The sequence below is a fragment of the Caretta caretta genome, chromosome 2, assembly GCF_965140235.1.
Source record: "Caretta caretta isolate rCarCar2 chromosome 2, rCarCar1.hap1, whole genome shotgun sequence".
Classification (NCBI taxonomy): Eukaryota; Metazoa; Chordata; order Testudines; family Cheloniidae; genus Caretta; species Caretta caretta.
Window position 1 is genome coordinate 266,226,074 of NC_134207.1, and position 20,020 is coordinate 266,246,093.

Here is a 20,020-nt window from a genome sequence, read left to right on the forward strand (position 1 = left end):
TGGCACCTTGGTGGAAAAAATTATCTTAAAGGTGAATTGAGAAGCAAAAAAGCCCTTGGAATTATTTTCAGATTCATGTGCTGAGTGCTCCCACTAACTAGGTTTGGAGGAAGTAGGGATTTACATCACAGAAATAGGTTTAAACGAATGTTTAAAATTTCTTCCCCACGCCTTTATTAAATCCTATTGTATTTTCTGTTTCTTTGATGATATCCCAGAATGCTTCATTCTAACACCTCACAAATACCAGAAATCTCGCTGTCATAGAATCATAGAATATAAGGGTTGGAAGGGACCCCAGAAGGTCATCTAGTCCAACCCCCTGCTCGAAGCAGGACCAATTCCCAGTTAAATCATCCCAGCCAGGGCTTTGTCAAGCCTGACCTTAAAAACCTCTAAGGAAGGAGATTCTACCACCTCCCTAGGTAACGCATTCCAGTGTTTCACCACCCTCTTAGTGAAAAAGTTTTTCCTAATATCCAATCTAAACCTCCCCCACTGCAGCTTGAGACCATTACTCCTCGTTCTGTCATCTGCTACCATTGAGAACAGTCTAGAGCCATCCTCTTTGGAACCCCCTTTCAGGTAGTTGAAAGCAGCTATCAAATCCCCCCTCATTCTTCTCTTCTGCAGGCTAAACAATCCCAGCTCCCTCAGCCTCTCCTCATAACTCATGTGTTCCAGACCCTTAATCATTTTTGTTGCCCTTCGCTGGACTCTCTCCAATTTATCCACATCCTTCTTGAAGTGTGGGGCCCAAAACTGGACACAGTACTCCAGATGAGGCCTCACCAATGTCGAATAGAGGGGAACGATCACGTCCCTCGATCTGCTCGCTATGCCCCTACTTATACATCCCAAAATGCCATTGGCCTTCTTGGCAACAAGGGCACACTGCTGACTCATATCCAGCTTCTCGTCCACTGTCACCCCTAGGTCCTTTTCCGCAGAACTGCTGCCTAGCCATTCGGTCCCTAGTCTGTAGCGGTGCATTGGGTTCTTCCGTCCTAAGTGCAGGACCCTGCACTTATCCTTATTGAACCTCATCAGATTTCTTTTGGCCCAATCCTCCAATTTGTCTAGGTCCTTCTGTATCCTATCCCTCCCCTCCAGCGTATCTACCACTCCTCCCAGTTTAGTATCATCCGCAAATTTGCTGAGAGTGCAATCCACACCATCCTCCAGATCATTTATGAAGATATTGAACAAAACCGGCCCCAGGACCGACCCTTGGGGCACTCCACTTGATACCGGCTGCCAACTAGACATGGAGCCATGTCCTCATGGTTCACTAATAAAATCAGAGAATGACACACTCTGGGTTATCTTCATTCAACGAAGGAGGAGTTTGCAAGAGGATTTCATACGTAAAATCTGATTTCTGTCAGTGCCTCAACAGCATGGCTAAATAGCCCATTCAGCACAGAAATCTGTTTAACTCACATTTCATTTCTGTTTTCCAAATCAGCTTTAAATTAAAGCCTGGAATATTGGGCAGTTTTGTGTCATAATAATACTTCGCATTTCTATTGTGCCTTTCTTCCAAGGATTTCAAAGTGCCTACAGTTAAGCCCCACAACTCTGCAAGGTAGATAATTATTCTTATACCCATTTTATAAGTGAACAAACTGAGGCGTAGTCGAAGCATGGAAGTGATCAGCTCAGAAGGTGAAAGTTTCAGAAAGTTAGGACCAACTAAAAACAAGCTGATAGTGAAAAATGTCTTGTATCCTAAGCTACCCAAGGAAATCCACACCTGCCTTTAGGGTGGGGTAAGTTTCCTTTATGCTGCTCCAACAGTGCTAAGGGAGCCTAGCAGGGACAGAGGATCTAGCCCTGTATTTTACAACAGACAGACATGCATGCAGGCATTTTTGATATAATAGTTCTTGTGTATTTTCCTTTTCTCTATTTTATAAACCACTCTGTTAAAATACTCGGCCAGATTCTCTGCTGGTGGAAACTGGTGCAGCTCTATTGACTTGTACCAGCTCTGTTCTGCTCTCATGCCCATCACCATGGTAGCTCAGGGCCTTAGATTTCAATGGTTCCTCTCAAGTAGGGTAGGAAGAATTTGAGGCAGAAGGTCAAGTCCCAAAGCCCTACCTTCTGAGCAGCAGTAATGGCTGCAAAGTCACTTTTGTCTATCAGGGTGTATTTGTTTCGTAGTCTGGCTTCCACTTCCTGCTCCTGTTGGCTGGGGAGAGATAACAGCCCTTTTCATTGTGCTCAAGGGAAAATTTCATACAGCCCCAAACTTGTAAATGTGTCATACTTCAAAGGAAAGTTGTGCCTAATATCACCCCTACGTCTATCTCTGCTCTCCTTTCCTCCTACTCCCCGCCCTGCTTCCTGCATTCTTCACAAGCTGCTCTCCTTCATGCACCTCTTCTGACCTCCTTCTATTTTTTCTTCCCACCCTGTCCCTTAGACCTGGAAATCTCTTCTGTTCAGACATGTATACTTTTCACTAGCTTTTGAAATACTTTAGGGAGCCTTTTTTATGGCCCAGATAACACAACTCCACAGTAGTTTGGTCCTGGATGGTGGAACCACCATGAGAAGACCTGATCTTCTTGCTTTATTTTAGCCCCATAAAAGGATTCCCCGAGGCACAAAATCCATGCAAAACACCAACACAAATACCCACGAGATCTGGACCAGTTTGGATTCCTGTGGAACAGGAATGGCCACCCTGTGACATACTACAGACTTGCCACATCCCTCCTCAAAGCCCAAATCTTCCTGCTGTGACATCATGTTACTTTTGTAACTGTAGTATCTCACCCCTCCTGATCAGACACCAGAGCACACTTAACCAATTAATGGAGCCCACCATCCACGGACCAGCCTCATGATCTATAGGTGTCACTAGGTTAGCCAGCAGCACCTTTCCCCGACCAAGCCATCAGGAGCTGGGCTGAGCTTCTCACAACTACAACTTATTGTCTGCATATTCTACAATGACATCACCAGCGGTGTCATGACACCGTGCTGTGCTGTCACAGACAGAAGCTTGGTGGAGAGTTTCTAAACCTCCTTATCTAATGCACACACCCTGGCTACAACATCTTACCTTAAAATTACTTTGAACTGGTTAAATACCTCTTGGATTTGCCTGATGTTCATTATCTGAGGAAGAGATATGTACAAGGAAGATATAATGGGAGACAGGTCAGTGAGCTTGTGGTCACATTCACTGTGCAATGTTTAAAAAAACTTGCTCTGTAAGGCTGGTTCAAATGCTATAGAATCCCAGGGCCCCCTTCTCTAGCCTCAGGATACATATAACTCAGCCCTGTATCCTACACCGGGAGAATCAGGCCCCATGTGGCTATGACCATCACTCATTGTTCATGCCTCTTAAGTGGGCTTTAAGAACAGAGGAATCTATCTGATTGGCTGAGGCAGATGCCAGCTGTGCAGGTATTGTGTACAACCCCAGAGGTCAGGAATTGTTAGCAAATTATCAGCCAAAGTGTAACACACAACATTATGCAGGAGGCAGCTTCTAACCCTCCAGGCCATGCAGCTCTCTCCACACTCACATGCTGCTGAGTCTATCTAAAGTACTTATCTGGTTCCCAGTGCCGGAACATCTGAGCCCCGCACAAGCTTTAATGCAGTGCTATTATCCCCATTTCACAGATTAAGGCCCAGATCAATCAACAGAAGTTAGGAACTTAAATGCCTTTGCAGATCGGGCCTAAGGCACTTACACAGGGTCATACACAGAGTCTGAGACCTAGATCTCCCCAGTCCCAAGCGAGTGGCCTAACCACTGGACCATCCTTCCTCTCTAGGAAGTCCTGAAGTACATTCTCCCCACTCCCAGAGAAGCATCCTTCCCTCTAAAAGATTCCATGACCTCACTAAGGACATCTTTTCCCTATAAGAAACTCCTCAGTCCTTCCCTGCTTCTACTTAGACTGACCATCTCTGACCCTAAAAGACTCCCTGGATTCCACAGAAGCCAACTCTCCTCAACCCCCATCAGCTGCAGGAAAATTTTCTGGGACCTTTGAGGATGGGAGAAAAGCAAAGAGTAGAGAGATGGGCTGTAGTGCCCCAGAAGTTCCCCTCTCCCATAAAAGGTGGAATACTTTTCAAACGATACTTTGGGAACACATCTGTTTGCCAGAAGCTGGGAAAGAGCGACAGGGGCTGGATCACTTGATGATTACCTGTTCTGTTCATTCCCTCTGGGGCACCTGGCATTGGCCACTGTCGGAAGACAGGGTACTGGGCTAGATGGACCTTTGGTCTGACCCAGTATGGTCGCTCTTATGTTCTTATGACATGGTTTTACCCAGATGGAGAATTCTGACACTGTCTTTATAAGGAAGCTCAAAGCAGATCATCCCACTACGTTTGAGGCCAGGGTGGAAGCCTCCTAGAGCTTCCTACTCACTTAAGGGGAGATGAGAATGAGAGGAGAAGGCAGGTGTTCCAAGTTTCCCTGTAAATAACAGTGAAGTGTTCAAAAAATTAGTGGTGCCTTTAATTCTAAATTCAGTTCCTCCACAAACTGATTTCATTTCCTCTAGCTGAAAGAGGCTGGAATCCAGCCAAATATAACCAGCTGAACAAGTTGTACAAGCCCCTGTCAGTTAGGTAGCTACTCACATCGATGTCGTCTGTGGCTCCTTCTAGGTACCTGCGGACTTGAGAGTTAATCTCCGCTATCTGGATTTCATTCAGAGGGTCATAATTCACCAGAGAGCGGTTGACCTTGGAATAAAAAGGTGAACAGCTGAACTGCGCCAATTTACAATAAGCTGGGCAAATACTAGCCTGACAGTCACCTGGCTGTGCTCTGCCTTGCCACGGCAGGTTTAATTCTTAGACTTTGCTTCTCATCCTGTAGACTGGCTGGGCGCTGGACTCTGGAGTTGGCTGGGAGTAGTGCACTCCCTGCCTCTCCCTTCTGAACAAATTAAGGACAGGCACTGATGGGTTTGAAAGGCTATGCTGTCTGTCATCCAGGACTCTGGGGGTTAATGACTATGACATGGAACCTTGTGAAATGGGAAATTAACAAGAGGGAAAACTGGTGGGGACCCCTCAGAACTCTATCTAAACTCAAAGGACTCCACTGGGGACACAGTGGGAAAGCAAAAGCTTGACAAGCATGGATATAACTGATCCTAGAGATAAATTAAAATCAAGATAAAGCACACACTAAGATCCCCAGCAAGATGGCGTAGAGCAGGGGTAGGCAATCTAGGGCACGCGTGCCAAGGGCGGAACGCGAGCGGATTTTCAGTGGCACTCACACTGTCCGGGTCCCGGCCATGGGTCCGGGGGGCTCTGCATTTTAATTTAATTTTAAATGAAGCTTCTTAAACATTTTAAAAACCTTATTTACTTTACATACAACAATAGTCTAGTAATATAGTATAGACTTACAGAAAGAGACCTTCTAAAAACATTAACATGTATTACTGGCATGTGAAACCTTAAATTAGAGGGAATAAATGAAGACTCGGCACACCGCTTCTGAAAGGTTGCTGACCGCTGGCTTAGAGAGAAAGCATAGGCAGCAATTAACCGCTGCAGCCTGTTCCTTACCAAGCTGTCGTGCATGGCTAGTTCCTGCTTCAGAAGAGCGATCTCCTTCTCCAGATTCTTGACCATCCGCTAGCAGGAAAACAAAAAGATGCCAAGTGACCAAGTGCTACTAGAGAAAGAACTGTCCAAAGCCACTTCAGATTGGCTGCCGGCATGGGTGTAGTTTGGTGGGGGGCAGGGGAGGTGTTTCCCCCCAGAATTGCAAGCCTAAAGCAGGTGTGGAATTTGCCTCCCCATTGGCTGACTGGAGTGGCCCCACACCCTAAATATAGAAGTCAAATTACATCTATGGCTGCTGGATAATGTCTCAGCTGTATACCAACTCCCAGAGAATTCACTGCTGGGCTTACATCACTGAAATGGTGAGTGAGTGATCTGGAAATCACTTTGCCTTAGTATAGCTTCCAGTAGGCAGCCTCCTTTGCTGTGTCTTGGAGCCACCCTTTGTAAAATCACTTTAAGCTTTCAAAGGGAAAGCCACCTGTTGATCTACTCAGTGCTTCACCGATATGTTGCCCCCATACTGTGGTCTTTCTGGATTACGTGGCATTATTTTGAAAACAGAAGGCACAGAGCCCCAGTGCTGCTTTCACTGTAGGCAATGACAGTTTCACCACTGACTTCAACAGGAATGCATTATGCTAGCAGATTCGCACTGCATACCTGAGACCAGCATGTCTCCCTAATCTGGACTATTTTAAAGCATTGGCTATTGAGGGGGCAATTCCCACTGAGTTTCAGTGGGAATTAGTTGCCAAACTGCCCTTTGTGCCTTTGCAAAGCTCCCACTTAGCATCCACATGTAATAATCTCATTAAATACATTTCAGTTCTTTTCCACTCAGTTCATCACACAGCGAAAGAAAAGGAGCTGAAGGGGAAAAGACAGTTTGTTGCACAGTCCACAGCCTCGTCTGAAAACTCTTGGAGGAAGCTGCTCTATATGGTTCTCTGCTTCCAACGACTGTAGACAGACACGTGAAATCAGACAGTACAGTACAGCAAGGTTCTCTCCTGCCACGTGTGTTGTGGAGCAGTGGTTCCCACAGTGTGGTCCATGGACCACCAGTAATTCATCGAGCACTTCCTGGTGGTCTGAGGAGAGCTGGTTGGACACAAAATTCTAAGTCTCCTCCCTGTTTTAAAGTGCATTAAAAGAAGCTAAAATATATTACTTTTCTAATGTTACTTTTCCATAGGAATAATTGCTGTAGTTGTTGCGGGGACGTTGTGTGACCAGCCGTGGGAAGGGAGGTGGTCTGCAGGGTCTCAGATGGGACTGGAGATGATCCTCTCAGTGGGAGGGAAGGTGTCCATGAGACAGTTTCTCTATTAATATGTGATACACATGATGAAGAAGTTTGGGAAGCGTTGTCTTAATTTTTCCTGGATTTAAGAAAAAGAACCTCCTTCCTTCCATTTCCCCACAAAAATATACATACCTCTGGGTCGTATTTCTCATTGATGGCTGGCTCTGTTGTGACCCATTTCATTCTGGTAGCAAAACGGAGAGAGGACAGCTGAAAAACATTACAGTTTGCCTATCAACCAGGAAGCAAGTTTGGGTCACCAGACCAGACTCAAAAACCTTTGCTATTTTAATACTATAGGATCCCAGAAGCTAGAAATGGAAAAGCTATATCATTGTAGGCCACCATTCTACACTATCCCCATTCCAGGAGTAGGTCTTCTAGTGCCTGGTTGCTTCTAGATGATTATTCATCTTTAGATGGTAAATTCTTCGGGGTGAGGACCGTCCTTTCTGTTATATGTGTGTACGGCACCTACCACAATGGGACTGAGGTCTTTGGTGTCACCGCAGCACAAATAATAAAGAACAATTATGATATCCAATAGCAGAGAAGATTGTATGACAGGTCATTTAGTTTCAAAAAATGTCTAACTCCTTCCCTGGTAAACTGCAGAATTCCTCCCTTCAATACTTTACGGTCGTGTTTTGTTCAGCCCAATTTTAAATGACTCAAGCAATGAGGCTACCAACAACTTCCTGTGGAGAATTATTCCAAAGCCTAAGCGATCTCACCATGAGGAGGTTATTGCTGGTACTAGCATACCAAATTGTTTGTGTAGCTGCTACCAAGGACCAAATTCAGCCCTTGTATAAAGTGGGCTAAGGCCCTGTGGAAATCACAATTTCACAGACTGAGCGGAAACCACAAAATTAGCCCAATACCGCGATTTTTCCAACAGCGGGGAGATGGAAGCAGGCATCTGCATGCTGGTCTTGTGCTTTGTGTGGCTCTTAGTCCGTGGCAGCATCACATTGGAGCAGCAGTTCGGGGGGACTTGGCGGCCAGTTTTATGTGAGGCACAGTAGCCAGCACCACTGCCATTTGGAACATGAACAACCTGTGGCCTCAGCGGGAAGGTGGAAGCAGACATCCGCACATGCCAGTCTTGTGCTCTGTGTGACTTGTAGTGCATGTTCCAAGCAGCGGCCGCACTGGCTACTGTGCCTCGCATAAAACCGGCTGCCAAGTCCCCCCAAACAGCTGCTCTGACATGACACTGACATGTGCCAGGCATCACACTGAGTAGAAGACCAGAACACAAATGCCCGTTTCTTCCTTCCCACTGAGGCCACAGCTGCTTGTGTTCCAAGTGATGGCAGCGCTGGCTACTGTGTCTCACATACGTCCCCCACAAACTGCTCTTCCAATGTGATGCTGTGCACTACCAGCTGCGCTGAGCAGAAGACTGATGTGCACAGATGCTCACTTTTGCCTCCCCACCATTGAAAAAACTGCAGCACTTCACAAGGGACTCAGCTGCCATGCATATTCTATGAAAATCAACACTTTATGCGTGGCACTACTGGGCATTTTCAAAAAAAGATCTCCGATTATAACAGGGCCTTAAGTATAACTATTAACTTCACTGTGTGCTGTACAGTTCCAAATCCATTGCTGGAAAGGTACAAATAATAATAATACATAATGAAACGATGCATGTTTAGATCCAGACTGAATTTGGCCTTGAGTATTTATCTGGATGGGTCTCATTTTCCCCTTGGAAGATTAGCATCCTCAATGGATGGCTTATGTGGCCACAGAGTGACCTTAGCAGACTGGAAAAACCAACCCCATATAGTTCCCACCATGCTGCATTTGATGCAATGTCAAGTGATTTTGTTGAATTTGACATGATACTTCCCTGGGACCTCAGATTAAGGTGCTCTGGATGCTACAATTTAATCATGGTTATTGCTAGCATGATTTTGACTGTAGCGCAGACAGGACCAAAATGTCTTTAAATGAAGGACATTGTTTCTGAAGGAACTCTCTCCACTTACAGTCTCCTCTATCTGAGCAGCTTCACCATAGATATTTGCCACCAGGACTGTATTGCAGTTTCCCCCTGAAAAAGACAGCAAGGGGGAGGAATGTGACTTCCTCTGTGTTGGGTTCCTTCCTGGAGAATTTTACATTCTGTAGTGAGTGAAGAATGAAAGACACATCACGACTACAATGAACATCGCTAGTTTGTAATTTTTCCTTCAAGAAAACAGGAAGGGTTATCGGTGGTGAACATGAAAGATAATGTTCATAAGCAAGGTATGGAATGAGTTAATGGAACAGTCAATGTTCTGACTCCAGCCTTCTGGGTTAGTGCTAAGTATATGGCAATGCAAACTGTAAATGGTTGGAGTGGGGTAAAAGCTGAAAGGTGGGATTTTAAAAGCGCTCAGTGTTGGCCTCTCATCTAATGAAATCAGAGGGAGGAGTAGGATTGGGCCAATGCTGAGAGCTTTGAAATTCCACCCTTAATTTGTATGATTTCAGTTCCTTACTGCCGATGTCTACAGCCTGTCTTCAGTGGCTTTCTCTATTCAGACTGTGTCATACGCTGTTGTTAAAGTGGATACCTGTCCTACAGATTCCAGATGTAATACAGTTTTTGAATTTGTCATGTTTGCTCAGGTCCTGCTCATCCTCAACTTCTGCAGGGCTCAATGAGAGTTGATAGCACCTGCAGGATCAGAACTTTGAAAGGACTGTGATGTGTTTTTAAAGTATTCTCAGCTGAGAAAAATTTAGTAACGTTTCTACTGGCTTGATCAGTATGAGGCTTGCATGTACGTGCGCCTGATGTTTCATTAAGGTAAGAAAAACAGAAACCACTGCTAATTTTTCATATGTTAGACTATTAGGTGAGGGCTTGTCTCCACAGTGATTTAGCACATGGCCAGCCAGGGCATGAATCTATCGTGCACTGGCTTGCCAAGCACTAACTGGCCATGTGGATAATGCTAGAGTGCACTGTAAATTCAGTAGTGCACTTTGACATACTGCTGTTTGACATGGGCGCACATCACTGGAATGGTGAGTGATCTGGAAATCACTTTGCCTTGGTTTAGCTTGTTTGAAATGGTAGGCAGTCAAAGTGCACTATGGAACTTTTAGTGTGTTATAACAGGGTCCACAGGGCCACTTAGTGCACAGCAAGCTAGTGCGCTGTAGATTCACACTCTGGCTGGCCATGCATTAAATCGCTGTGTAGACAAGCCAACAGATTGACTGAGCATGTTTGGTCATGGCTTGATCTCCTCATGAGAACTGAAACCAAGATATTTTCTCATTCCTCTCTTCCGATTCCAGGTCCTTACCTAATGAATCCTTAAGGGCATGGGTGAGCTTGCTCTGCCGGAAGGGGACGTGGTCCCTCTTACGATCAGCCAGTGCAATGATAGCTTGCTCAAGGAATGACAAAGATTTGTTGATATACGTGGCTTCTTTCAGAACCTGCCCCTCAGACTGTAAGAAAGACCAAAAGACAAAAAGTTTCCACATGCATCTTTCTAGGTGAACTGCGAAATAGAGTGTGTCCGTCACTGGGCTTACAGCTCTGATTGAAGTGGAGGATAAACGAGATGATGAGTCCAACACAGACTAACTATGAGATTCTAGATCCTGAAGGGCTTTCTGCAGTTTGAGAGCAAGTTCTTCAGGGCTGTGATTGGGCAATAACAAGTCTGCCAGAATATTGGCTTTCCTGGTTCTGAAAGGGGAAATCCTCTCTTTGTCACAAGGCTGCCTGGGGATTTCTTGCTCAACACAACATAGTATATCACAGGGGAGCAGTGAAAGTTTAAGTTGTTCCCTATTGTTTCAGAAAGGTGATTGCATCAGTCTCTATAGTATCACCAGAAGCAGAAGGATTTTTGCTTTCAGCGCAGTTGCAGAATGAAGCTGAATTACAAAGAGTTCCCAATAAGGCTGATGGCTCAGGCTCTTGCCTAGACTGAGCAATCACACTGTTGGAAGGAATGATCAAGCAGGAGACAGGTGCATGGAGGATGGAGTTTTGCACATTTGGACTTGATAAAAAGGTATTACAGCTACGGAAGATAACCGAGCATCCTCTGATGCTTTCATGGGGTAGAGATTTGTCATGGTTCCTCCCATCTACTGACCAGGGGTTTGATTCTTGTGTCAAGCATAGATCCTGAAAAATCTACAGCTCCACATGTGCAACTGTGGTAAGGAGATGCTGACACATACTTAGGGATTAACAACTGAAGCGTACATCTAACACCAGAATCAAGCTCCTTCTCGTCCTGACACCAAATTCCCAGAAACAAGCTAGAATAAAATTCAGTCGGCTAAAGCGGAAATATAAATTATGTTTACTACCAGCCTCCTTTAGAGGTAAATGTTCAATATGGCATAAAGGGAATTCAGTTTTGCTGTTTCCATTAACTGTAGTGGAAAAGTCCTCTGACTCCACATGCATCACTTTAACAATTGGACCCATCTCTTACAAAGAGCAAACATTTCCCCCCATCTGCTTACCCCAGTCTTCCCCACTCTCTCTGAACCTGCCAGATCCACTAGGTTCATTTTTGAAGCAGTGTATTTGGCATCTGACAAAATTCTGGAATGAGACTGGGAAAAAAAATGTATTTAACATTACACACAACAAGGTAGAAGTAGAGTACACATTTAAATTCCAAAGACCCCTAGATCTCTGAGCCCCCAGGAAACCTGCCAGCGGCCTTACCTCAATATAGATAGTGAATATGCAATGGGACCTGGATGAATTTTTATTCAGAGTATGTTCACCTATTATTCTGTTGGTCTCACCCTGAAAATGAAGTCAAAATTCAGGACATTATTTGTATTAAAAAATAAAATAAATACTAGTAGAATAAATACGAAAGGAAGACTATTAAAGTCACAGTTAAACAAACAATGCTTGTAACTTCAATACGTAGAGATAATAATAAAATTGGTCACTTATCCACAGCCTTCTATCTGAGGCACTCCCAACATCTGTCTATCCTAGGCATTTCTAGCATGGCTCTCAAAGCACACTGCAAATATTCCACTCATGAAGACAGGTAAGGGATCACTACTTATCTGTCATACTGCTTCTCTGAAGATTCCATATTAACTGGATTCCCATCCCTGGGGCTCAGGTTCCTAGTGTGAAAGGGGCCAGAGCTCCCCTAATCCTCAAAAAATGTGGCCCTTTGAGGAACAGCAGGCAAGACTTAGTGCGTCCATGCCTGCTTCAGTTCCTTGATAAGCATGAAGCAAAGATCTCCCCTAAGTGTAATAGACACCCAAGATTACTTATAGGATAGGAAGAGACCACAAGAAAATGCATCAGTCACTGAAAATGATGCTGTGACAGTCTGTGATGGTTGCAGTTCTGACAGGGAGCGTCACAGTGGAGCACGGTGAGAAAGGAACTGAAGTTCTAGAGGGCACCACTAAGGCACCTGTAGTTAGTCTCAAAAGGCGGCTGGCCTTTCTGTGTCTCAAAGCCTTTGAGAACGAGAGGAGTTCTGGCCTGCCTCATGGTAAGGAGTTGAGACCCCAAAACAGGAACCCAGTCAAGTTGGTATCTTTAGAGAAATGTTCTTATCCCTGTTTTACAGATGAGGAAATGGAAGCACAGAGATCAAAGGACAGATTTTTCAAAACTCAGCCTCCCTTCTTGTACCCCCAATTCGCAGGCACAAATAACTATGGGTGCTGTTTAGATCATTTTGATGTCTAAGTGCCTAGTTATCTCCATAAACTGCTCTGGCACTTCTCCTGACTCCCAGGTCTTGTGGTTAGCCGTATGTCTCCCGTTCTAGAAATCAAGAATGATTGTTACTAGTAACCCAGCTGACTACCCAGCCTGAGCTTCATCAGAACACCTGAACATAGTCTCAGCAATTGGAAAGCAAAAAAAGGAAGGGTTTAAGGGCTTTTCAGTTGTTGGTGAAACATGCTTTCTAGATATGGAGCTAACTGTTCAACTTACTCTTGTCCAAGCTAAGGCCCCTATGTGCAAAGTTGATGCAGATGTATGTATGCCTCCTAGTTTCACCTGCCCAGCTATCTGAGTGTCCCCTCTGCATGACTGCCTAGATGTAGGCATGCCATGACTGCCCCATCTATCTGTAGAAAGTGTCAATGGTAAGTGTCTTCACTTGCTATGGGAGAGTGTTGACAAGCATTTTTTCAAAAAGGAAAAACAACACGGTTCAGACATTGGTTCTGCTAACTAGGATACGTTACAGACTATCCTTTGCACTCTGCTTAACCTGCTCCTTGACTTCCTAAATGTGATCACCAGCACACTGAAAACAAGCCAGTTTGCACTCCCAGTCCTGTGCTGCTCTAGGGCTAGGGAGGCCCGCAGCATAATTTAGACAACCTTGGGAACCTGTCTAAGTTACAGCAGCCTCCCTGGCCTGCCCTATGGGCCACAGTGCTGCCTGGAATCTCCACAGCACTGTGTGATGCAGCCCCACCCCAGACACACCCCTTCCACCTTCAGCCTCACCACAGCACTGCCCATATACCAGGACTTGCAAGGGGGTTCTCGGACAGCAGACATATGCTGTTTTCCACAGTATCTGCACCAGGGAATCCTCCCTGACAGGAACCAGGGGTTTTATGCCGGGACTGGAGAAGAAGTGAGGATCTCACCCTAAGAGTCATGACTTCCCATCTTCTGCTCTAACCCCAAGACAACTCTCCTTTCCTTAGCTAAATCAGCAAAAATAAATATAAAAAATAAGGATGAGAAATAATAGTGAGTCATTGTTTTATCTTGCCTCAAACAGGAGATTTAAAGCATCTTCCTCGTGGCTGGCTGGATGAATAGATAAGCCCTTCACAAAGACACCCTGGGGGTACTCCACTACAGCCATGTGAGTGTCACCGGACATGTCATGAGGCATAGTGGAGAGAAGGTCAAAGAGAGTCTCATTGTAGATTTCCAGGTAGGACATTCGGACAGTGATGGACTGATCAATGCGTTCTTCAACTGCCCGGAACACCTGCACAGATCATATGCTTGTCAATGACAGTCTGAGTTCACAAACAAGGTTCCTATCAATTTGTGGCTTTTCAGGATGTGAATCACTATAAATTAGTCAGGTTTCAGAGTAGCAACCATGTTAGTCTGTATCCGAAAAAAGAACAGGAGTACTTGTGGCACCTTAGCGACTAACAAATATATTAGTTATATTATATTATACAGTGCTAATAAGCGATGGTCACATAAACACCACCCTATACCGGAAACCTATTGACCACTATACCTACCTACATGCCTCCAGCTTTCATCCAGACCACACCACACGATCCATTGTCTACAGCCAAGCTCTACGATACAACCGCATTTGCTCCAACCCCTCAGAGATCTTCTAGGTGTTTGTCTCTGTCTGTCTATCAAGCGTTCTTACAACAACAATACCCACCTGTTGAAGTGAAGAAACAGACTTACAGAGCCAGAAGAGTACCCAGAAGTCACCTACTACAGGACAGGCCCAACAAAGTAACAGAACACCACTAGCTGTCACCTTCAGCCCCCAACTAAACCTCTCCAGTGCATCATCAAGGATCTACAACCTACCCTGAAGGACGACCCATCACTCTCACAGATCTTGGGAGACAGGCCAGTCCTTGCTTACAGACAGCCCCCCAACCTGAAGCAAATACTCACCAGCAACCACACACCACACAACAGAACCACTAAACCAGGAACCTATCCTTGCAACAAAGCCCGTTGCCAACTGTGTCCACATATCTATTCAGGGGACACCATCATAGGGCCTAATCACATCAGTCACACTATCAGAGGCTCGTTCACCTGCACATCTACCAATGTGATATATGCCACCATGTGCAGCCAATGCCCCTCTGCCATGTACATTGGCCAAACCGGACAGTCTCTACGTAAAAGAATAAATGGACACAAATCAGACGCAAGAATTATAACATTCAAAAACCAGTCGGAGAACACTTCAATCTCTCTGGTCCCTCGCTTACAGACCTAAAAGTCGCAATATTACAACAAAAAATCTTCAAAAAGACTCCAACGAGAGACTGCTGAATTGGAATTAATATGCAAACTGGACACCATTAAATTAGGCTTGAATAAAGACTGGGAGTGGATGTGTCATTACACAAAGTAAAACTATTTCCCCATTTTTATTTTTCCCCCTTACTGTTCCTCACACGTTCCTGTCAACTGCTGAAAATGGCCCATTTTGATTATCACTACAAAAGGTTTTTTTTCTCTCCTGCTGGTAAATAGCTCACCTTAACTGATCACTCTCGTTACAGTGTGTATGGTAACACCCATTGTTTCATGTTCTCTGTGTATATAAAATCTCCCTCCTGTATTTTCCACTGCATGCATCCGATGAAGTGGGCTGTAGCCCACGAAAGCTTATGCTCAAATATATTTGTTAGTCTCTAAGGTGCCACAAGTACTCCTGTTCTTTTTTTATAAATCAGTTAGTAAGTGTATGGCACACTCTCAGCAGCTCTAATAAGATTTTCAAAATTATTTTGGTTTTGAAAATATTATACCTTTAAAGGGATAGTGTCAAGGGTAGGAAGCCTAAAACAAGACTTTTCTGTGTTTTATCTAAACAATAAAGAACATTCCATTTGCTGGCTGAATTGCTTTTTTCTAATTGCACGAACAGCACTTACACTAATACCAAGGAATATAACTAGTAAGAAATTATTCGGGCGGGAGTTAAGGACAATATAACAATGAGCTAATCAGATCAGCTCTTTGTTGCAGGAATTGGTTCTTTTTTATGCTTGGAAAACACCTAAAACAGCAGCTACTGGAAACAAATAATGCAGAACACCTTCCAGCTTTGGTTTGTGTAGGTTATGTCAGCCCTACACTCTGCTTTTCAGCTGTGCTTCTGGGAGCAGGCGCACAAGACTCTTCACCCAACAGAGTACCCTTTTGAGAGGTTAAGAAAGTTGCACATCATGACATCATGTTTATGTTGCAACAGGATGACATGTCCGCATATCACAATGCAACGTCATCACATTGCATTGAAATGTTACCACTCTCACGGCACAAGGTCACAGTGTTACAATGAAAAATCACAATGGAACATCAAGGTGCAACATAATGATGTTTTATTGTCCCACAACTTCTTTAAGGACCATATAATATCCATCTCCTGTTAAAATAAATTGGTGGTGACCATGTTTGGGGCGGTCAACACATTTCTTAGGACTGGGAGGATAACAGATGATATGACAGATGTACTAGTTTCTCCTTCTTCCCCTCCTTTCTAATTCAAATCTTTGGTACCTGCTGTATAGCTCGGGGTATGATTCCTCTATGCTTGTAGCTTTCAGTTGCTCCTGTCATGGTGTATGTTTTACCAGCTCCTGTTTGCCCATAGCACATAATAGTGCCTAGAAAAGTTTAAAGGAAAACAATAAATTCAGCAGGACTCATTCATTTCTCCAATGTAACATCAAAGGGACCTTATCCTCAGATGGGGAGCCCCACTATATCTTAAAATAACACATATCAATAAAAAAATTACCATTATAGCCATTCAGAGCTTGGGATACCAAGTCCCTAGCTACTGCATCATAAACCGAATCCTGTGAGGCATTGTGAAGAACACCATCCAATTTAAAGGACCAATCAGTCTGCTTGTTATTGACGACTCCTTTCTTAATATCTCTCCTGATGTAAATATCTATGCTCTAAAAAGACAGAGATGAAGAATGTTGATGTGCTACAAGAGAGATTGGGCCAAAATCAGCCCCAGTGTAACTGCAGCAGGGTTATTGCTCATTTCTGCTACCATAACTTAAATCAGAATCTAAATCCATTATGCTCCTGATGTCTCTTGTTCCTTTACCTTGTTGTCTGGCCCATACTTGATCATGTCTTCAGGAAAATTAGCTGTTGGCTTGACTCGCGCAAATGCATGTACTTTATTTTCTTTTGCACTCATTGTAACTAAAAGAAGGGGGGAAAGGGAAAATCAGGTTTACAAGAAAATATAGTGTTCTCTAAAATACAGTTAAAAGGCTGTCATCAGCAAAAGGTAGGCTGCAGTGTCATCAATTTTTAAAATAAACTGTTTACAAATGTTAAACTGTAGTTTCTAACTGGTTTATTAAGAGGAACTATAAGCACACATCTAGCCTAAGCAGGGAAATTTTTAAAGTCAGAAAAGTGAACATGTAAAAATAGAACATGCAAAAACCTTCTTAGTCATTACAATTTCTTCTTGTGTATCTGAGTCCTAGTTATTTACTGACACAAACAAGCTTCTCTTCCTGCTAGTCCTGCAGAACAAAACAGCTATAGGAGAATGAGATGGATTCTATTCTGCCTCATGCATCATCAGTGCAACTCTCAGCTAATGGCTGGATTCTGCTCTCTGATACAAATCTGGTAGAAAACCGTTGACATTGATGCAGTTACGCCAGCTTGACAGTGGTGTACCTGAGTGCAGAATTTGGCCCTAGGTTCTGTCAGCAAACTTTTGATCACTCGTGAATTGAGAGGCAGGGAGAGACCAGCTTGATTTTCAGATCCCAAGAGGAATACGTGATGCTGACAGCTGGAAAAATAATCTTTTCACCTGTAAACAGAGCACTGGAAGTCACTGAGTATAAATGCAAAGTCCCAACCATGTAATTCTTACAGTAACAGGAGGATGTGTTAAAGGCGCAGTGCTACCGCAGCAACAATTTAGCCACAAAGTTTTAATGAAAATGTTTTACATCAGACATAGGATTTTGTAATCCATGGACAAAAGCTGCTATATTATTCATTCATTATGATGATGATGATTTCACTATGACACCCAGATTCTCTGATTAAGATTATGGCCACTTTGTGCTAAGCATTTTACAGAGAGATAAATGTGGTCCTGCCCCAAAGAGCCTGCAATCTGAGAGTTGCCTTAACTTGTGCTTCAACTAGCATGGGCACTGTGGGCCTTGAGCAAAAGGGAATTATTCAGAATAACTAGGAATGCTCTGGCCACACCACCTCCTGCTCCCACCTATTCATGGACTATCCCAAAACAGCCCCCTTTGTAGGGGCTCTTAGCCTCCCAGGGGCATAGATAGCACAAAGTGGCCATTACACAAGGTGAATACCCCTGGGGTGTTGTATGTTAGCATATCAGCTTTCTAGGGTGATTATTTGTTTATTGTTCACCTAAGATCAAATTACCTGACACAGGGTTACAACATCACTGTTACCATGTAGAACAAGGCTCTGTATTCCTTACGCTGCTTCAAGTGATTTATTATCCATCTGATTCATTTTTTAAATAAATAATAAAATATAGACATTTCTTTGTCTCATGATCACTGAAAAGCACCTTTCTTGTGAGGCACTCAAAGCACTTTACAAACAATCTGAATGGCTCAAGAAACACAACCCAGGGCATGTATGTGTATTCATTTCATATGAGGGGGATTTCTCTTTAATTGTACCTAATTATTCCCTTGTCATTTTCCTTGGCTCTTTGGTTTTGCACAATTCTGCATCCTGGTTCTCTCTGCCTAGAGTTTGGTAATGGTTGGATGGAAATGCTTTTGGTGTGAACTCCTAAAATAGAGGACATCTGGAAGGTCAAATTCTAGTTTCAATTAACTGTCTCTTAATGCACCAAATGACAATATTCTTTTCATTCAGATTCCTCCTTAAAACTAAGCGAGGCCCAAACCTGGAACCCTGAACCCAAATCCAATAGGATTTTTTGGAATGGGGATTGGATCCAAACACACCACTACAACCGTGTTTCCAAACTGGATCCCAAAAAGAAAGATGAGTGTGTTTTTTGGCTCTGGTTTAAATATGGCAGAAATATCATGAAAAAAACTATTTTTGTCAAATTTTAGCACAAGATATTGAAAATCTCACAAGAATAGCTGATTTTCAAGAATTTAAAATGACCCAATCCAAACCCAGTTAGTTTAGATCCCAAACTCCGAACATAATCTGGATCCAAACACCTCAAGATTTCCTTCTTTATCAATACTCCAGCATAGAGGGTTATTAAACCCTTTACATTGCATCGACCGATGACCATAGTGTGGTGGTATGTCAGGCACGGTGTCTAATTCATACTGTTAATCTAATTTAGGATACAATCCTGTGAGCCTGAGATGCACAAAACTCCCACAGGACTCAATGACAGTTTCACCAACTAAGGACTTGCAAGGATAGACCCTTAAATTGGAAAATTCTTACCATCTCATCAGACTCATGATACTCACCAGCTAATACAGATAATAGCTTTTGGGGACACCTGGAGGAGATTAAACAGATATACATGAATATGCAGTTTCTATGTTATTACTTTAAAATGTATTTAGTGCTAGTGAAAGACTGATGGTCCTGGAGAGGGAAGTCCTTTCTTTATCCAGAGAACAGGTACAGTTCAGGTAGTGGTACTGTAATCTTTCACAGTACCACAGCAATAGGCTTCTACCTGGACAAGAAGGTTGTGAGGATAGGTGCACTGTTTCTTTAAAGCTGTAGCAAGAAGCCAGGCAGGAAGAGGGAGCTGGAGAAGGTTCTAAGCAGAAGCTCTAAGGTGAAGCACAGAGAGGAAGAGAATTGCCTTGGGGCTAATGCAATTTTCCTTATTCTAATAAAATTCCTTGTTCAGTGTTAGAAGAAAGTGACTCCTGTGATTCTTTACCATTGACAGAAAGTTTTCAGCTATGGATAAGAAAGGGAGTTCAGTCTCCATAGCTCATTCAGTCCTTGGCCTTTCTGCTGTGACTGCAACAAGGATGCCAATTAGTGTCAGTTGTGATGGTTGTTTTTGTCACATGGGCACCTATCCGGTGGATTGAGATCCACCGAAGTCATTCCACACAGGCCACCAAACAGCCTTTCAGCTTTGCCAGCAATCACTCACTCAGACAGGTTTTAACCAGTGGCCTAGAAGTGCAAGGCTCCATAGTCCATTACCAATCTCCCAAGCCATGCAGTCAACCAGATTTTTTAAATGCCTGGGACATGGTTACAGAGACAATGGTGACACAGGGCTGTGGAGTTAGAGATGGCATGAGGATCGTTGGGATGTGGGTACAGAAATGGAGGTGATGCAGGGATGAGAACATGAGGATGCAGGAGCCATGGCAATGTGAGATCAGGGATAGCTGATACATTGG

At 43.8% G+C, this 20,020-nt stretch overlaps 1 protein-coding gene across 7 annotated transcripts in view; it reads right to left on the reverse strand.

Moving 5' to 3' along the window:
* KIF9 (kinesin family member 9) overlaps window positions 1-20,020 on the reverse strand; it is a 47,277-nt gene that overhangs the window by 25,280 nt on the left and 1,977 nt on the right. For 3 of the 7 annotated variants that reach the window (XM_048837347.2, XM_048837349.2, XM_048837346.2), the window contains exons 2-16: window positions 19,115-19,146; window positions 17,325-17,463; window positions 16,732-16,832; window positions 16,408-16,573; window positions 16,167-16,273; window positions 13,648-13,872; window positions 11,592-11,675; window positions 11,384-11,476; window positions 10,198-10,345; window positions 8,884-8,948; window positions 7,013-7,090; window positions 5,572-5,640; window positions 4,627-4,731; window positions 3,077-3,132; window positions 2,107-2,197 (exon numbers count right to left, since the gene is read on the reverse strand). In XM_048837347.2, coding sequence (XP_048693304.1) covers window positions 2,107-2,197; window positions 3,077-3,132; window positions 4,627-4,731; window positions 5,572-5,640; window positions 7,013-7,090; window positions 8,884-8,948; window positions 10,198-10,345; window positions 11,384-11,476; window positions 11,592-11,675; window positions 13,648-13,872; window positions 16,167-16,273; window positions 16,408-16,573; window positions 16,732-16,827 — 1,383 coding nt within the window. In that variant the 5' untranslated portion in view covers window positions 16,828-16,832; window positions 17,325-17,463; window positions 19,115-19,146. Of the gene's footprint in view, window positions 1-2,106; window positions 2,198-3,076; window positions 3,133-4,626; window positions 4,732-5,571; window positions 5,641-7,012; window positions 7,091-8,883; window positions 8,949-10,197; window positions 10,346-11,383; window positions 11,477-11,591; window positions 11,676-13,647; window positions 13,873-15,971; window positions 16,274-16,407; window positions 16,574-16,731; window positions 16,833-17,324; window positions 17,464-19,114; window positions 19,447-20,020 lie in introns of those variants that run through there. The other 4 variants (XM_048837348.2, XM_075126079.1, XM_048837345.2 and 1 more) reach the window with 3 other exon arrangements.